General features: G+C 35.3%; 1 protein-coding gene across 2 annotated transcripts in view; it reads left to right on the forward strand.

Moving 5' to 3' along the window:
- The window catches only part of GRM8 (glutamate metabotropic receptor 8), a 945,046-nt gene that overhangs the window by 183,193 nt on the left and 744,178 nt on the right, over positions 1-17,675 (forward strand). For both annotated transcript variants that reach the window (XM_051962591.1, XM_051962592.1), the window contains exon 3: positions 14,134-14,350. In XM_051962591.1, coding sequence (XP_051818551.1) covers positions 14,134-14,350 — 217 coding nt within the window. The remainder of the gene's footprint in view (positions 1-14,133; positions 14,351-17,675) is intronic.

Raw genomic sequence — 17,675 nt, forward strand, 5'->3', positions numbered from 1 at the left:
AAGAATCCACCTTGCCATCCTCTTCCTCCATTAAGACAAGCGATCAATGGGCAAGATCAGCTGCCAAGAGAAAAAAGAGCAAAAGCACTCCCAGCAGGGGCCCTGAGTGAACATGTGTTTGCTGGCTCAGTCTTAAACAAACTCTTGCCTGTTAACTCCTACCCAGCTGTGTGGGAGGCTATACAATGTGATAAGTGTGGATTGCTCTAAGCAGCTGGGTTTTATAAGCTGGAAATAAAAGGACAGTATCATGATTGACCTATTCACTCTTGGTGAAATTGGCTATTTAGCTACGGCAACTGGAAGATTGTACAAATGGAACAACATGAATGGATTAGTGGGCAGTGGTCTGATTTGTCCATCGTAGGTTGGCCCAGCACCAGCCTTTGGGAAGAGAGGAATAAAATGATGACCTTAATCTTATGAAGTAGATGTGTTATGAACAATTTATTGCTGAGAGAATTTATTTAAGGGATTGTAATAGCGATTTGGACTCAAGATTTCATTAGAATGGAGAACTCCCCAGTGAGGAAATTCCCTTTGCCAATGCAAGTTGGGTACTATTCCTGCAACATGGAATCTTAGAGCATTGCCTAGAGAATTGAGAAGTTAAGTGAATTTTCCAGGTTCAAAGAGATGGTATGTTTTCAACTCAGGATTTGAAAGTAGGCTTTCCTGACTTCAAGACAGTCATTCTAGTTACTATACACTGCTGTCTTTCTAGCTATTATGATATACTATGTTTTATTTCTAATAAACTGAATAATATTTTAATGACTTCCCTGACAAAATTGGAAATCTATTCTTATACAAAGTGTTTTTGGACCTAAGAAATATTACAAATTATGCCATAAATGAAGAAAACTACAAAATTACATTTATATCAAATAACACAATTTGTTCCAAATGATTCCTTTTGAATAGTGAAGTTCTGTAGTTAGTTTTATTTTCAGATGACATTATGTTGATTGAATCTAGCTCTAAGATACTATAGAGTCTCCTGGGAGAAATCTGCAATGACTCAAAGGAATTTGTCCTGTCCACCCAAGTAATATAGACCACATATATGAAGAATACCTATTGCCCAAATTTCTACATAGTTTGAATGGACGTCCAATAGAACTTGTTCAACAGTACTTACATTTGGCACACTCAGTAAAAATAGACAATTAATTAGTTTGTCTTCTGTTTGAAAGGAGGAGAATGGTTAGATTGCTTTTGGAAAAACTACAAAGGTTTTTTTTTTTTTTGCTGACTTCAATCTTCCCATGAAAGAAAAGACTAACAGTTTTTTTTTTTTTACCAGTGTTGTTATATGGCAATGGGAATACAGGTATCTCTGAAGAAATAAAGATGAGCATTACAAAATTGTATAAATATGTTTACATATATTGGATTTAACATGTATTTTAACATGTATAATGTATTTTGGATTACTTGCCATCTAGGAGAGGCAGTGGGGAGAAGCAAGGGAAAGTTTGGAACACAAGGCTATGCAAAGGTCAATACTGAAAAATTACCTATCCATATGTTTTGAAAATAAAAAAGCTTTATTAAAAAGATGAGCATTACAGAGAGAACAATGAAAGATGCATAAATAAATATTAGCAGGATGCAATATAAAACCACAGAGGAACTCTGAAGGAGAATAAGGAGAAAGAATGCCATCAAGGGATTCTATGAGAGGAAAATAAAGTGGACTTGTTCATCCTTCAGTCTCGAAGAGGACCAATTGACATCAGAAGAGTGGTCTTGACTTGAAAATGAATTGAATTTAAATGAGGCACAGCTGTGCAAAGTCATCAGCTCAGTCTCTTCTCCAGAGGCATCAAAGTTCAGTGGCAAGGGGGCAACTAGGTAGCCCAGTGGATAGAGCACAACATGAACTTAGAATAGTATTTCTAAGTCTTTGGACAAAATAAAACAATGCTTAGAGGGTAACTCAGGGGAAAAAACAAATGGCAAAAAGTCAGGAAGTGATAATTCCCCTGTCAAACTACATCTGGAATTATTATGTTCAGTTCTAGAGACAACATTTTGAGATGAACATTGACAAACTGGAAATATTCAGAGACAATGATAAGAATACAAGAGATGAAGCTTTATGGGAATCAATTGAAAGAATTGGGGAGGTTTAGTCAGAACAAGAGACTCTTCTCTTGATTTGCCAAGTCTCTTGACAGGGACATGATCATTTTCTTTATATACTGAAGGATTGTCCTTTAATGCAGAGGGATCCATTTTTGCTGAACCAGGGTATCTTTTGGCCAATTCTTTAATTGTTAGGAAACTGTTTTTCACTTTAAATTGTAATGTGCCTCTGCAACTTCCAACCCTGTTCAGCCTTCTGGGGCCAACAGAACAAGCCAAATCATTCTTCCACATGACAATCCTTCAGCACATCAAGAAAATGATCATGTCCCTCTCAAGTTTCTTCTTTTACTCCAAAACTCCCTAGTTCTTTCAACTGTGCAGCATGATAATTGTTTAAATATATTTATACATATTGGATTTAACATATGTTATAACATGTATAACATATATTGGATTACTTGCCATCTCGGGGAGGCAGTGGGGAGAAGGAAAGGGAAGTTTGGAACACAAGGTTTGGAAGGGTCGATATTGAAAAATTATCCATGCATATGTTTTGAAAATAAAAAAAGCTTTAATAAAAAAAAAACACAATAAAGAAGTGGTCCATTGTCAATATCTCTTAAAATCCTATTTGTCATCCAGCATATTGACTATAACACACAATTTTGTGTCTTTTGTATGTTTAATGAGTGCACCACCTATTATATCATTCAAGCCACTGATAAAATTGTAAAATATTTAAAAACCAAGTATAAATTCTAAGAAACCACTGTAGATTTCCCTTCAAACTCATAATAATCCATCAATGTGTACATCTAGTAATTCTACAAAATGTGACTTTATCTAATTGCATAATTATGTTGTCTATACCATTTTTCCTGTCCCCTGAGGATGGCAATAATGATTTTATCAAATGTTTTACCAAAATCTGCATGTGTCATATCCACAGAATTCTCCTGGTCTATTGGCACATTTATCATGTCAAATAAAGAAATGAGATTTGTCTGGCATTCTCTACCATTCATGATGAATCATCAGCTTTTACCAATGATTATTTCCCTTTCTGAATAGAAAACACATCCTTTAAATAGATTCTTGATAGGGTTCAAGGTCAAGCTCTCTGGCCTATAGTTTGAAGACATTATCATCTTTCTTCTGTTTGAAAATTAGAATATTTACCCTTCTCTCTTGTTCACCTCATTCTTTCAAATATCACTGTAATGAGTCAACAGTCATGTTCTGCAGTTCTTGGGATAGTTTAGATTGTTATTCATCAAGACCTGGAGACTAAATCTCATTGAGGACAAATAAGGTCTCTTTTGCCTTTTCTTTCTGTATCAACTCTATGCTTAATACTTTAAATTTTATCTTCAGTTCCAAAATTATTTTTCTAGCCAGAGAAAATAGAAGCAAAATAAAAATTGAGTAGTTTTGTCTTCTGTTCCTTGTCATCATAGCTGTATCTGTTTCATACAATGCATTACTTCTTTTATCTTCCTCTTGCCCCCAACATAGCAAAACAAAAAAAAAAGTAGCCAAGTTGGTTGTCTTTTTAGTTTATCACAAACCTTAGCCCATTCTTAGCCTTAGTACATTTGACATTATTATTATAGAACTGTGCTACTCTTTGGGATTCATTTCCTATTATTTGTACTTGCTTCCTTCATCTGTGCACACCATTAAACAAGTTTGCATTGTTTAATCAGTCCCCTGTGCACCCACATATGGCTTCTTAAACAGCTCTTTCTTCGGTATTCTCAGTCTTCCCCCTCTGTTTATATCTTTAGAATTTCATTTTTGAGAACTGGCCATTCTTCATATACTTCTTGATGTCTCTGATCTACCTATCCTTTTCTGAATATGTGAAATCTGCTCACCTCAAGTTGAATGGTCCTTGAACAACGCCTAACTTTCTTTTCCTTCATTGTCATGAATTCCAAAAGAGTGATCCCTTGTACCTAAGAGAAAATTACCAGTAGCACTGTGGCCTAAAGCATGCTATTTACAAAATAGTTTCAATATTTATTAGAGCAGATAGGACTTGTACTTGCCCAAACTGGAGTCATAGACAAACATTTTAATTAAAAATCCTTTTAAAAACTGGTAACTCATCTATACAGCATTATGACAAATATTTTCAGTGCAAATGAATGATTTTTGCATGAATCCTACAAACTGAAAATGATTAATTGAAGGGTTCCTCCTTTTTGGGATCTGAATAAATTATGGAGCCAATTATCTGAAAAATAACTGGGAAAGGAGCTTCCTGAGAAGGGAACCCCATTACTAACCTCTTGTTAGTAATGACAGTTCTTGGCTTCATTTGTCCTGTAGAAAACTGGCCTCTGTTAACTAGAAACAAAATTTCTGTGAAAACATTGCAAAATGGGAAATGAATTAAGATAACCAAGTGTTCAAAATACTGTGATTTCATGGCAAAGGAAGGAAAAAAAAGAAATAATAGTAGTGTAAATAATAATAGTAATAATTCTTTAAATGATACTCTAAAAATTTCAAATCCTTTTAGATGCATTTTCCTTTTGTTCTTCATGTCAGCTCAGTTTGTTCCTCACATAGCTGAATAAAGCAGGTATTCTAATTGAATTAATTGAGAGACAGAGAAAGTAAATAACTGATTCAAGGTGACATAGGGAGGTATGGTACCTAAGCATGTTGAAGACTTCTTAGAGTGTTCAAAGAATACTTATTATATCCAAGACATTATGCTAAATACAATGGAGAGACTGGGAGAGTTACAAAGGTAATAATAGATTTGCATAGCAGTATAAAGTATCCAAAATGCTTCAAAGATACCAATATTTTCTTTAGGATAATTTAATTAGAGCTGGAAAAGGCCTTAAAAGCCATTTACTTCAACCTTCTCATTTTATAGATGTGGAAACTAAGGTCCAAAAAGATTGAATAATTTGTTTAAATTCATAGAAGTAATAAAGTGGCAAAGCCAATATTGGAACCCAGACTCTCTGTCTTCAGATTCAACATTCTTTCCATTCCTCAAAAGAACCCCAAGTTAGGCACCACAGATAATTTTATTTCCATGTTTAAATAAGGAAACTAAGACTGAAAATATCAAGTGACTTTCTGATGATCATCCAGCCAATAAGTCTCAGATGGTATTTATACCTCTGTTTTTTCTAGGATTCCAAATCCATTACTCCACCACATCATGTCCTTCTACCTAAATGAGTGAAGTTCCTGGTAGTGATACATACTATAGAGGGAAAGAGAAAGAAAAGAACCATTGCAGTCTTTTTTTTTCCTCCTGCTACCTGCATGAGAAAGGTGTGTGTGTGTGTGTGTGTGTGTGTGTGTGTGTGTATGTGTGTGTGTGATATGATTCAGGTTAGACACAGAAATTAAAATGATCAATGAACAAAGATTAGTGATTTATCATAGTTTTAAAATCATAAAATCATTGAGCACATCTTTGTTTAAAGCACTATTTAGAAATACTGTTAATGTATTTTGACTCAGATTATAAAAGGGTACAATCTACTAGAAACCGAATATAAAAAATGCAAACCACATGCTTTAGTTTACATTTCTTGGAGTTAATTTAAAGAAGGGAAGTTATTTTAGACTTTGGGGGGAAAGCCCACTGCCTAATTATTCCAACATCCTTCTTCTACCTGCATTTTTTATTTTATGTCCTCTTTACACCTGTTTAATTAATCTTAAACTGATGATTCCAGCTGCTAATTAAACAGCCTTGAATGTGACTGACTGAAGGTAGTAATTTGGGATAATTAGCTTTGGTTTCAAACACTCAATTTCACACTTTGTGCTCATTTTTAGAAAGGGGTGGCTCATTATTATGGGCAGAGTGGGGGCTGTCCACACTATCTTGCTACTGGACTCTGTGAAGATGAAGAAACTATTGGGTATCCAGAGAGGACTAGAGAATGTTTGTGCTGCAGAAATGATGATAGAAAAACCTGAAGTTTTAAATATTCTGTCTTTCAAAAATGAAGCTGCTGTTGAATCTCTGCATATAGAGAAAATATTTGTATTTTGAGTCTCCCCCACCCACCTAAATCAGTCATAGTTTATTTCCTATGATCAATAACAAGCTAGGAAGCTAGGGCTAGGTATCATGGATGAGAACAAGTTGTATTATGAAGACAGTAGGAGAATTTACATTGCCTCAATCTCAGAGGGTCGGGATTAGAGGCAAAATCTGCCAAAAAAGGAAGGTAGCAGGATTGCATTGTACAGCAATAGTATAAGCAGAGAAAAGAAAATTATCATAACTCAAGTAGTAGAAAAGGCTTTTAAATTGGTCACCTCCCTAACAGAAAAGTGGAGAAGATACATTTGATGTCTCCTTTTTGAAGAGCTAAGACTGGGTCCCCACATTAAGAGACCTTATTTTGTTTCATGGTGAAATTCAGTGACCTTACTCAAATCTTCATTTTTGTAATCTAGGCCATAACCAGACAATGACCATTAGTCTCCAGAACCTCCAGAATAGCTTTTAGCTTTAGGTTCACCTTTTTTATTTATTTCACCAGTTTCTTTATTTATATGTTATTTATAGTATAAATTCATCTAAGAGAGACTTCCCCTTATATCTTATTCTTTCTATATAATTAACTCTCACATCCCCAGTTAATTGCAGTCTGAAAGGAATACAACCCTGTACAAGGACAAAAGCAAAACTTGGAGCTTATATTGTATGTGAGTGTATGTATATACATACACATGTGTATATTGTATACACATATGTATATGTATACAACATATATATGTTGTGGATGCCTGATTGTGGTGGTGGGGATGGATGTATACATTTATAAGTGTATTTGAAGATGTTATTATGAAAAAGATATAGACTGCTCACTTTCTAGGGTTGGGGTAGGGTTAATAACTCAAGTCATGAGTTTTAGAATCATGGAATTGCTAGAGCTAAATGATACCTAAAAGATTATCATTTGATTTAAGTGCTTGTATTTTTACACACAGAGAAGACCCCCATGGGTGATCAGATGAACATTTATAGCTGGAAAGGACCTTAGAAAACATTGGGTTCAATTTCTAATTTTGCAGTCAAGGAAATTGAAGTAGAGAGGTTGATTTCATTGCTCTGGATCTCATAGCTGGTAAGGTCGGAGGAGTCACGTTTGCTTTAAATTTGTCTTCTTACTTCAAAACCCAGCATTTTGTCCACTGTATCACCTATGGAAAGTAAAGAGATCACAAGCTGGTTGGTATGAGTTCTGGGATTACAGCCGAGATCTTCTGATACTCAGTCAAGTCCAGTTATTTTTTCCCCAGGTTTTTACAAGCACAGCATCATGAAAGTTTCTTTTTCAGTACACACAATTCACCTGATTTAGCTCATATGGTCTCTGGCTTCTGTGATTCAAGTTCAATCAACAAGCATTTATTAAGTAACTCCGATATGTCAGGGAATGTACTGCTTGCTGGCATAGACTAGTACAAAGAGAATTGTAAAAACAGCCTCAGCTCTTAAAGAGCTTGCTTCCTCATGAAGGAAATAACATATACATAGAGAAATATGGAGAGGACATTAAAAAAGACTTAAAACAGCGTAAAGGAGGCCACTACCAACTGGCAGCATAAGAGAAGGCTTCAAACAAATCCTTGAGTTGAGTTTTGAAAGAAACAAGGAATTTCAACAATTATTGGAAGTAAAGAGAAAGAATATTCCAGCCATCTAGGACAGCCTGTAAAAAGGCTCAGAGATGAGAGGCAGATTGTTGTGGCTATTAGGAACTGCAAGAAGACTAATATGTCCAGAACATTTTGATTGGGAAAGATATCCAGCAAGACAGATTTTGAAAATCTGGGAAGATTCTGGGAAGATAGAGGAGTAGGTTGGTAAATTTCAAGCTTTCCAGTTTTCTCCCCAAAACAAAACAAAATTGTGTCCCAAGGCAAACAGAAGGGTGAAAAAGAAATCAGAATTGGGGAAGAACTAGGATCCTCCTGGGACAACCAGAAAAGACCTGAAAATATTTCCTAGGTGGGGAATTAATTTATGTGAAGCACAAGCAGTTCCAAGCTAACTCCTGAGAAACATCAATTATACCTAGTAGATATTTCTACACTTAGTGAAAGAAGTGAGGCTATAAGTAGCTCACTAGCACATGAAATAGCCTTGGACCAGCTAGGTTTGGCTGGAGCCTCAGCTGGAACCCCAGGAACTTTTACCATATGAGAGTGGGGGTCTGAGTTTGGAAAGACTGAGGGAACCTGGGCTGATTAGGAATGCCTGGCCTGGTTGTGCTGTGGGGACTTGGCCCTGAGCCAGAAGGAACCAGCACCTCAGTGAGTGCAGAAGCAGTGGAGCAGGGATGCTGCTGGCTGTGGGATTTGCGGGAGAGGGGAGCTTTTGGGTTGGGTTTCCAGGTCAGAGGGGATAGCTGAAGTGAAGCTAGAGGTACCATCCCCTCCATCCCCCCAGGAGTGCTTGTCCTAATAGTACTTATTAAAAATAAATGAAGAAATACTCCAACCATAAAAACTTCCTATGTAAATGAGGAATACTGGGATTCATCTTCAGAGGAAGATACTGAAAGTAAAAAAAAAAAAAAAAAAAAAAAACAAAAAAACCAAAAAAACCAAACTCTTCTACCCCAAACAGTAAAATGACTCCCTGCCCAGAAAGAATTTATACAAGAACTTAAAAAACAACTTTAAAAATCAAATGAGAGAAATTGAAAAAAATTTAAAGAAAAAAACAGAGACATTCAGGAAAAACAGGATTTTGAAAAAAAAAGTTAACCAACTAGAAAAGGAGATACAGAGCCTTAAAGAAGAAACTAATTCTTTGAAAATTAGAATTGGGCAAGTAGAAGCCAGAGAAAGTATGAGACCAAGAAATAACTAAACAAAATATAAAGGATGAAAAAATAGAAGATAATGTGAAAATGTCTTAGAAGGAAAATAAAAGATCCGAAAAAAAGATCAAGAAAAGAAAACATAAGAATAATTAAACTACCTGAAAGCTGTGTCTAAAAAAAGAACCTTGACACAATAATGCAAGAAATTGTCAAAGAAAATTGTCCTGGAGTGTTAGAACATAAAGGGAAAATAGAAATAGAAAAAATCCACTAATCACCAACTCAAAAAGATCTTACAAAGAAAATACTAGGAATATTATTGCTAAATTTTGAAAGTCCCAGGTCAAAGAGAAAATTCTACAAGAAACATACAAACCAGTTCTAATATGCTGGAGTCACAATTAGAATTGTGCAGTATTTATCAGCAGCTACAATAAAAGACCACACAGACCCTGGAATTTAGATAATCAAAAGAGCAGGGCCTGTGACCAAAAATCATATCCAACAAAATAATTATAATATTGAATGAAAAAAATGGATATTTAACATACTCTCAGATTTTGTGAAAACATATAAGAGCCAATAACAAAAAAATTATTTCAAGGGACTCAACAAGAACAATTGTTTATGTTTTTTTTTTTTTTACATGGAAATGTAAAACATGTTTAAGATGGACATCAATAATTGGATAGTTAAAAAAATTGGGGAAGTGCTGAGTATGGTCTGGCTCTAAAAAGTAAAGCTGTTTAGGAAAAGGAAAAAATAGTAATTGTGCTATAAAATGAGGTGCAGAGGAAGAAAAAACACAGAGACATTAGCTGTGGGAGGAGGGCTGGTAGTTCTGAAAACCTACTCACATTGGGAATGGATTAAATAGAGAAATACACACACACACACACACACACATATAAATACACACATAATACACACACGCACACACACATGCACCAGGAAAGATATAGCACCCTCCAAAATTTATAAAGAAATAACAGGGGGGAATAGAATAAGGTGGGGTATAGAGGGGTGCATGTATTTATAGCAGTGGGAGAAGGTGTGTAGATTAATGTGAATGGGACAAAGAAGAAGAGAAAGGGTAGTGAGAGAAGATAAGGGAGGGATTCATGGGTGAGGGGATGTTAGAATTAAAGTAGAACAAGATCAGGAGTAGATTTTATTAGGAAATAAAAATAGGCTAGTAATAATTGATCTCAGATAAAGTCAAACTTAAAAGATTCAATTAAGAAAAATATATAATATATGTCATCCATATTAATATAATTTTAGATGAATGTCTACATATGTGTAAGTATATATGTGTGTATGTATGCATGTAGATATGTCTGTGTGTATATATATGTATGTGGGTACTAATATGTGTGTGTATGTGTACATATATGCCCACCCACCCACACCCACCTTTGCTTAATTGTAGCTTGCTTGGGAGAAGTGGGGAAAGATGAAAGAAGAAGAAAGGAATAAAGTAAAAAGTACACAGCAGAGAACAAAAGAATATCCTATAAAAAAGCAAAGATGGATGGTCATGAATATAATCTCTTTTATTATATATGCCTTCTTGAAATGGAAATTTATTGTTACATATTTTGAATCCTTCCCGATGTTCTGCTGGGCACATGACAATGGTTTTTTTTTTTAAATTTTCTTTTTATGTCTTTCTTTTCTTATTTTGTATTAGTTAAATAATAAAAAAAGAAAATCTGGGAATCTTTCTTTTTTAATAGGTCATCTAACAATTTTTAAAATAGCTTTTTATTTACAAGTTATATGCATGGGTAACTTTACAGCATTGACAATTGCCAAACCTTTTGTTCTAAATTTTCCCCTCCTTTCCCTCATCCCCTCCCCTAGATGGCAGGATGACCAGTACATGTTAAATATGTTAAAGTATAAATTAAATACAAAATAAGTTTACATGTCCAAACTGTTATTTTGCTGTACAAAAAGAATCGGACTCTGAAATATTGTACAATTAGCCTGTGAAGGAAATGTAAAAAAAATGCAGGCAGGCAAAAATTTAGGGGTTGGGAATTCAATGTAATGGTTCTTCGTCATCTCCCAGAGTTCTTTCGCTGGGCGTAGCTGGTTCAGTTCATTACTGCTCCATTGGAACTGATTTGGTTCATCTCATTGTTGAGGATGGCCAGGCCATCAGACTTGATCATCATATAGTATTGTTGTTGAAATGTATAATGATCTCCTGGCCCTGCTTGTTTCACTCAGCATCAGTTCATGTAAGTCTCTCCAAGCCTTTCTGAAATCATCCTGCTGGTCATTTCTTACCGAACAATAATATTCCATATTATTCATATACCACAATTTACCCAACCATTCTCCAATTGATGGGCATTCACTCAGTTTCCAGCTTCTAGCCACTACAAACAGGGCTGCCACAAACATTTTGGCACACACAGGTCCCTTCCCTTCTTTAGTATCTCTTCGGGGTATAAGCCCAGTAGAAACACTGCTGGATCAAAGGGTATGCACAATTTGATAACTTTTTGAGCATAGTTCCAAATTGCTCTCCAGAATGGCTGGATGTGTTCACAATTCCACCAACAATGTATCAGTGTCCCTGTTTTTCCACATCCCTTCCAACATTCCGCATTATCTTTCCCTGTCACTCTAGCCAATCTGACAGGTGTGTAGTGTATCTCAGAGTTGTCTTAATTTGCATTTCTTTGATTAATAATGACTTGGAGCATCTTTTCATATGGCTAGTAATAGTTTCAATTTCTTCATATGAGAATTGTCTGTTCATATCCTTTGACCATTTATCAACTGGAAATGGCTTGATTTCTTATAAATTAGAGTCAATTCTCTATATATTTTGGAGATGAGGCCTTTGTCAGAATCTTTGGCTGTAAATATGTTTTCCCAGTTTATTGCTTCCCTTCTAATCTTGTCTGTATTAGTTTTGTTTGTACAAAAACTTTTCAATTTGATATAATCAAAATTTTCTATTTTATAATCAATAATGATCTCTAGTTCTTCCTTGGTCATAAATTCCTTCCTCTTCCACAGGTCTGAGAGGTAAACTATCCTGTGTTCCTCTAATTTATTTATAATCTCATTCTTTATGCCTAGGTCATGAACCCATTTTGACCTTATCTTGATATATAATGTTAAGTGTGGGTCAATGCCTAGTTTCTGCCATACTAATTTCCAATTTTCCCAGCAATTTTTATCAAACAGTGAGTTCTCATTCCAAAAGCTGGGGTCTTTGGGTTTGTCAAACACTAGAGTATTAAAGTTGACTGTTTTGTCCTGTGAATCTAACCTATTCCACTGATTAACTAATCTATTTCTTAGCCAATATCAAATGGTTTTGGTAACAGCTGCTTTATAATATAATTTTAGATCTGATGCAGGTAGGCCACCTTCATTTGATTTTTTTCATTAATTCCCTAGAAATTCTTGACCTTTTGTTTTTCCATATGAACTTTGTTGTTATTTTTTCTAGGTCATTAAAATAGTTTTTTGGGAGTCTGATTGGTATAGCTCTAAACAAATAGATTAGGTAGTATTGTCATCTTTATTATATTTGCTGACCCTATCCAAGAACATTTAATATTTTTCCAATTAGTTAGATCAGACTTAATTTGTGTGGAAAGTGTCTTGTAATTTTGCTCATAAAGTTTCTGATTGAAAATCTGGGAATCTTATAAAAGTACTCCTTTCCTTTCCCCACTTCCCAAAGAACAAACATTTATATTCTATTTTTAAAGTTAATGTTGAAAATTGTTGCATTATAGTAGAGAATAAATGATGAATCTTCAAGAAGTGTAAACTATTCATCAGGTAATTAAGTTCTTAGTGGATCAGACACTGTATTAGTACTAAAAACTGAAAGGCAAAAACATGATGCTTGCTCCCAAGATGTTTTTTAGTGAGACAACTTGCTGACAATTGCATATACAAAATTTATGTAAATAAGTAAATGTAAATAGATACACACACATATATATTTCTCTCTCTCCCTCTCTTTTTCTCTTTGTTTCCTTGCTCTTCTTGTTCTTCTTTTTCTCATTTTTCTTGTTCTCTTCTCTTCCCTCTCTATTTCTCTAGAGAGTAAATAGAAATTAATTTCAGAAAAAGGCCATTAATAGCAAGGGGAATAAGTGGAGAAGGGGGACTCAGGAGACTTAAGCTGAGTCTTAAAGGAAATAAAAAAGCAGAGATGAGGACAGAAAATTCCATGCATTAGAAATAAACGGTAAAAAGCATTTAGGCAGGAGATGGAGTATCATGTTTGAGGAATAATAAGAAGGCCAGAGTCTCTGGATCACAGAGTTTATGAAAGAAAAGGTGGGGAGAGGCTAGGTTATGAAGGGCTTTGAGCCATTGGAATTGATTGAATAGGGAGTGATGTAGTCAGAGCAGTGGTTTAGAAAGATTATCTTGGCAGTTCAGTGAAGATTAGATTGGAGTAAGGAGAGACTTGAGGCAGGAAAACCACTACATCACTACCTACTACAATAGCCCAGGCTCCCCAGGGGATTAGATGTGAATGGACAGAAAGGGACATGTGAAGGTAGATGGGACATGATTTGGCCACAGATTAGACTTGGGTGACCACCAAGGTCACAAGCTCGGGTGGTTGGGAGGAATAGGGCACCATTAACAACAATAAACATTCAGAAGACAGGATAGAGAGGGTTTGGGAGAAAAGGTAATAAATTATCTTTTTGGTGTATTGAATTTGAGTTATCTATACATATAGGATAAACTTTAAAGAGCTATATAAATGCTAAGTATTATTGTGATTGTTGTTAAGCAACTATGTGCAAGGCACAATACTAGGTAGATAGGATGAAAAGAAAAAAAAATCTCTTCAGGAAAGCTGTGATTTCTTAAGATAATATAGAAGGGGTGAAATTTGAACATAGGTCCTTGGTCTCCAGAATTAGTGCTTTTTCATCCTTTTCAGATTTTCTCATTGCATTGATTTTGTTGTTCCATTTTCTGTCACTATTCTATGTTCTTTTTGTCTAATACTTTTAATGCCCACCCCTTATTAAATTGTAATCTTCCTGAGGTCAGAGACCGCTGTGTTTTGTATCCTCCGTGCTTAGGATGGCACTATGTTTAACAGCAAATGTGACTATCTTGAATTGCAATGAATGTGTGTCAATAATAAATGTGTATTAATTCGAGAGCTGAATTAGGTAAAAATGTCCTGTCATTTCCTTCCCAGATACCTCAAATCAGCTATGCATCGACAGCTCCAGAGCTCAGTGATAACACCCGGTATGACTTTTTTTCCCGAGTGGTTCCACCTGACTCCTATCAAGCTCAAGCCATGGTCGATATTGTGACAGCTCTTGGATGGAATTATGTGTCAACCCTGGCTTCGGAGGGGAACTACGGCGAGAGTGGTGTGGAAGCATTTACGCAGATCTCCAGGGAAATCGGTAAGTGGGCATTGATCAGGCGTCTGTATTTCCTGTCGACAGGTTGCTCAAGACTCCCCAAGTGCTGTCTGGGCCATGTGGGATAATTAGAGCTCACAGATGAATGACCCAGACTGTCTCGCTTAGGCGAGGCTGTGCACGTTATGAATGATTTCCAGGTATCATAGGTCTGTCAAGGTGACACTTTTGGTGTGAATTTGGCAAAGAGCTTCTGGCTTCCGCAAACATTTTAAGAAGTTGTTTTGTTTGATGAGGGAGTTCTCCTAGGCATCGGAGCCATCGTGAATTTGAATAAATGACATGGTACTTGATTGTTGTAGAAGGAGGTTTACATTTACAAGTCATTAAATTAAAAATAAAAACCCACAGTGGAATTCTGCTAGTCCACTAGTGACAGGATCATACTAGTAATCTTATTAAAAACAATACTAATAGTCCCCAAAGCCATGTTTCAGTGATATCATTATTAAATGGTTCTATCTTCTAGACAGTTTTCATACTTTCATTCTTGCCATGTGTCTGTATGCTTGCTCTAGACTGGAAAGCAATGGGTAATCAGTAGAAAGGAGCATGGGGCTGAGGGTTAAGTCACAGCTTCTCATCCCCAAGGCAAATAGTCTCTTGTGTGATTAAAGATTACACAATGACAATCTCATAAACGTATCACCTTGGTCATAAGAAGGAAATGATGAGGCAAAGTGGGTGGTTTGATGTAAATCCATGTCCTGTTCAAGGCAGCTAGTTGCATTGTGAATAGAATGCTGGGTCTAGAATCAGGAAAACCTGAATTAAAATCCAACCACATACACTTATAGCTGTGTGTCCCCGGGCAAGTCACTTAACACTGTTTGTCCCAGTGTCCTCAGTGATAAAATGGGGATAATGATAGTACCTACCTTGCACATGTGTGCAAAGTGCTTAGCACAGTGCCTGGCTTCTAGTAGGCATGTAGAATATGAATGATTACTTTCTTCCTCCATTTGTTTAAAAATATTTTAAAAGCCCCTCAAGGTCCCTGTATTGCTGAGAGTGAGTCTCTTCATTTTGTATTAAGAAGTCACTATCAAATGCATGCTATTATTATTATTAACATAATATGAATAATATTTAAATATTTGTTTCTGTAGCAGAATAGCAAAATTTCATGGGAAGAATAAAGAGAAGTTACTTTTCAATAGTAAGAGATTTCTTTTTTCCAAATAAGAAAAGTCCTTTAGATTAGTTAAAGAAAAAAAAGACAATGGAATTCTCCTTCTGACTGTTTCCTTCACTAATTCTACACAGCTTACCAATGCCTTTCTTGTAGGGTTTAACTCCAGAAGAAAGCATGATATTTATGGTGGCTGATTGGTTTCAAATACAGGGATCCTTAGTTAAAAGAATGGGTCTAATTCTATTGATGGAGAGGGAGTAAGTTGCTTGCTTAGGAGAAAGAGGATCTCTTTTAGGGAACCATCAGGGTACAACATAAGTGTTATGATATTATCAGGTATCAACATCATTAATGAGATGGAATATGGATAGAGAACTGACCTTGGAGTCCGGTTTCTAACACACACTGTCTATGTGACAATGAACAAGTCACTTAATCTGTATCCCAGGCACTTATTTACTCTAAGCCACAGAGCAACGAATTAGAATTGAATTAGAAGATGGAGCTCAACCCCAAGAACATTCTATACTGATGAAATTATAGGTCTGGTAATGTGGTGTTTATTTTTATATTCATGTACATTTATATGTATACACATATATATTAAAGACACATATTTGACAGGCTTTATCTTTTATGAGATTTCTTTATTTTTGCTGTTATATAGATGGTTCAAAAAGCAGGGAGCAAGACTTTGATCAGAAGCTCACCTGATTTAACCTTTTAGATTGGGTTTATGGACTGATCAACTTGGCAGTGACTATAGAGTCAATTATATTTGCTACCCTCTGAAATTATTCTATATTATACTGCTGTTAGAATGAACTTTCTTTGATATATCTGTGGTCTCGTCCATGTGGGAAATGCATCCAAAAGTGCACATTATAGCCTTTCCTTGCTTCTTCATACTTAGCTTAGAACACTTGCCTTTATCCTACTATAAATCTTCAACAGGAATCCACTCAATATTCTAGGAACAATTCTCTAGATAATTTAACATTTCATGGATATAGCTGGAGTGTACAAACTATTTTTTGGTTATCCATTCTCACTTCATTATTGGTATATATACACACATATATATGCATATTTATTCTTTCAATATAATTTCAACAGGAATTATATAACATTTATAAATCTTTATGTGTCTTATTTTCCTCATCTGTAAAAGAGATATAATAATAATAATAACAATCCTAGGATTGTTGTAGAGATCTAATATTATAATATTTGTGAAATGTTTGCTTTGCAAACTTTACAGTAATCTATAAATGCTGAGTATTAATATCTTCTGAAGATATAGCTTTTTAGTCAGTTCCTCTTAACCATTATTTGTTGTTAGTATATTATAATATGTTCATACTTAACATGTACCTCTACATTACCCTGTGGCCTCATAATGTTTTGCTGTTCTTCACAGTGTAAATAGTTCTTTAAGATGCTGAAAAAAAGATTCAAATCTGCCTTATGAAAACATTCACTCCCATAATAACTTTGGTTTCTACAAGCAGAATTAATGAATTACTTATTATCGAATGTCAGTTAGAGAAATATCTAGGAAAAGAAAACTAATGGGGTGTCTCTGTCTCTCTGTCTCTGTTTCTCTCTCTCTATCTCTCTCTCTCTCTCTCTTTCTCTTTTTCTTTCTCTTTCTCTCTTCCTTTCTTTCTCTGTTTTTGAGGCAATTGGGGTTAAGTGATTTGCCCAGGATCACACAGCTAGGACATATTAAGAGTATGAGGTCACATTTGAACTCAGGTCCTCCTGACTTCAGGGCTGGTGCTCTATCCACTGCACCACTTAGCTGCCAATAGGGTCTTTTTAAAAAAAAAAAAAAAACAATTCTGAGAGGAAAATTTGCTTTTTTTTATTTCTTCACATGCTGCAATGTTGTGGTATATGCTCAGATATGTCTTTGGATCTGTGATTTCCTTGATGGGAGAACTGATCTCAAGGTTCAGATTGTTTTGTCCATCACTCAACATTTATTAAGTACCTACCATGTTCTAGACATTGTGTTAAGCACTGAGCATAAAAAAGGCAAAAGTCTGTACTTTTAAGGGGGCCACAGTTTCATGGGGAGATGGCATGCAAACAACTACATACAAACAACATAGGCTTAATCAATGGATTTATAACCAAAAGAAATATGTCAATAGAAATAAATCAACA

This window comes from Antechinus flavipes, chromosome 5, assembly GCF_016432865.1.
Source record: "Antechinus flavipes isolate AdamAnt ecotype Samford, QLD, Australia chromosome 5, AdamAnt_v2, whole genome shotgun sequence".
NCBI classification, from domain to species: Eukaryota; Metazoa; Chordata; class Mammalia; order Dasyuromorphia; family Dasyuridae; genus Antechinus; species Antechinus flavipes.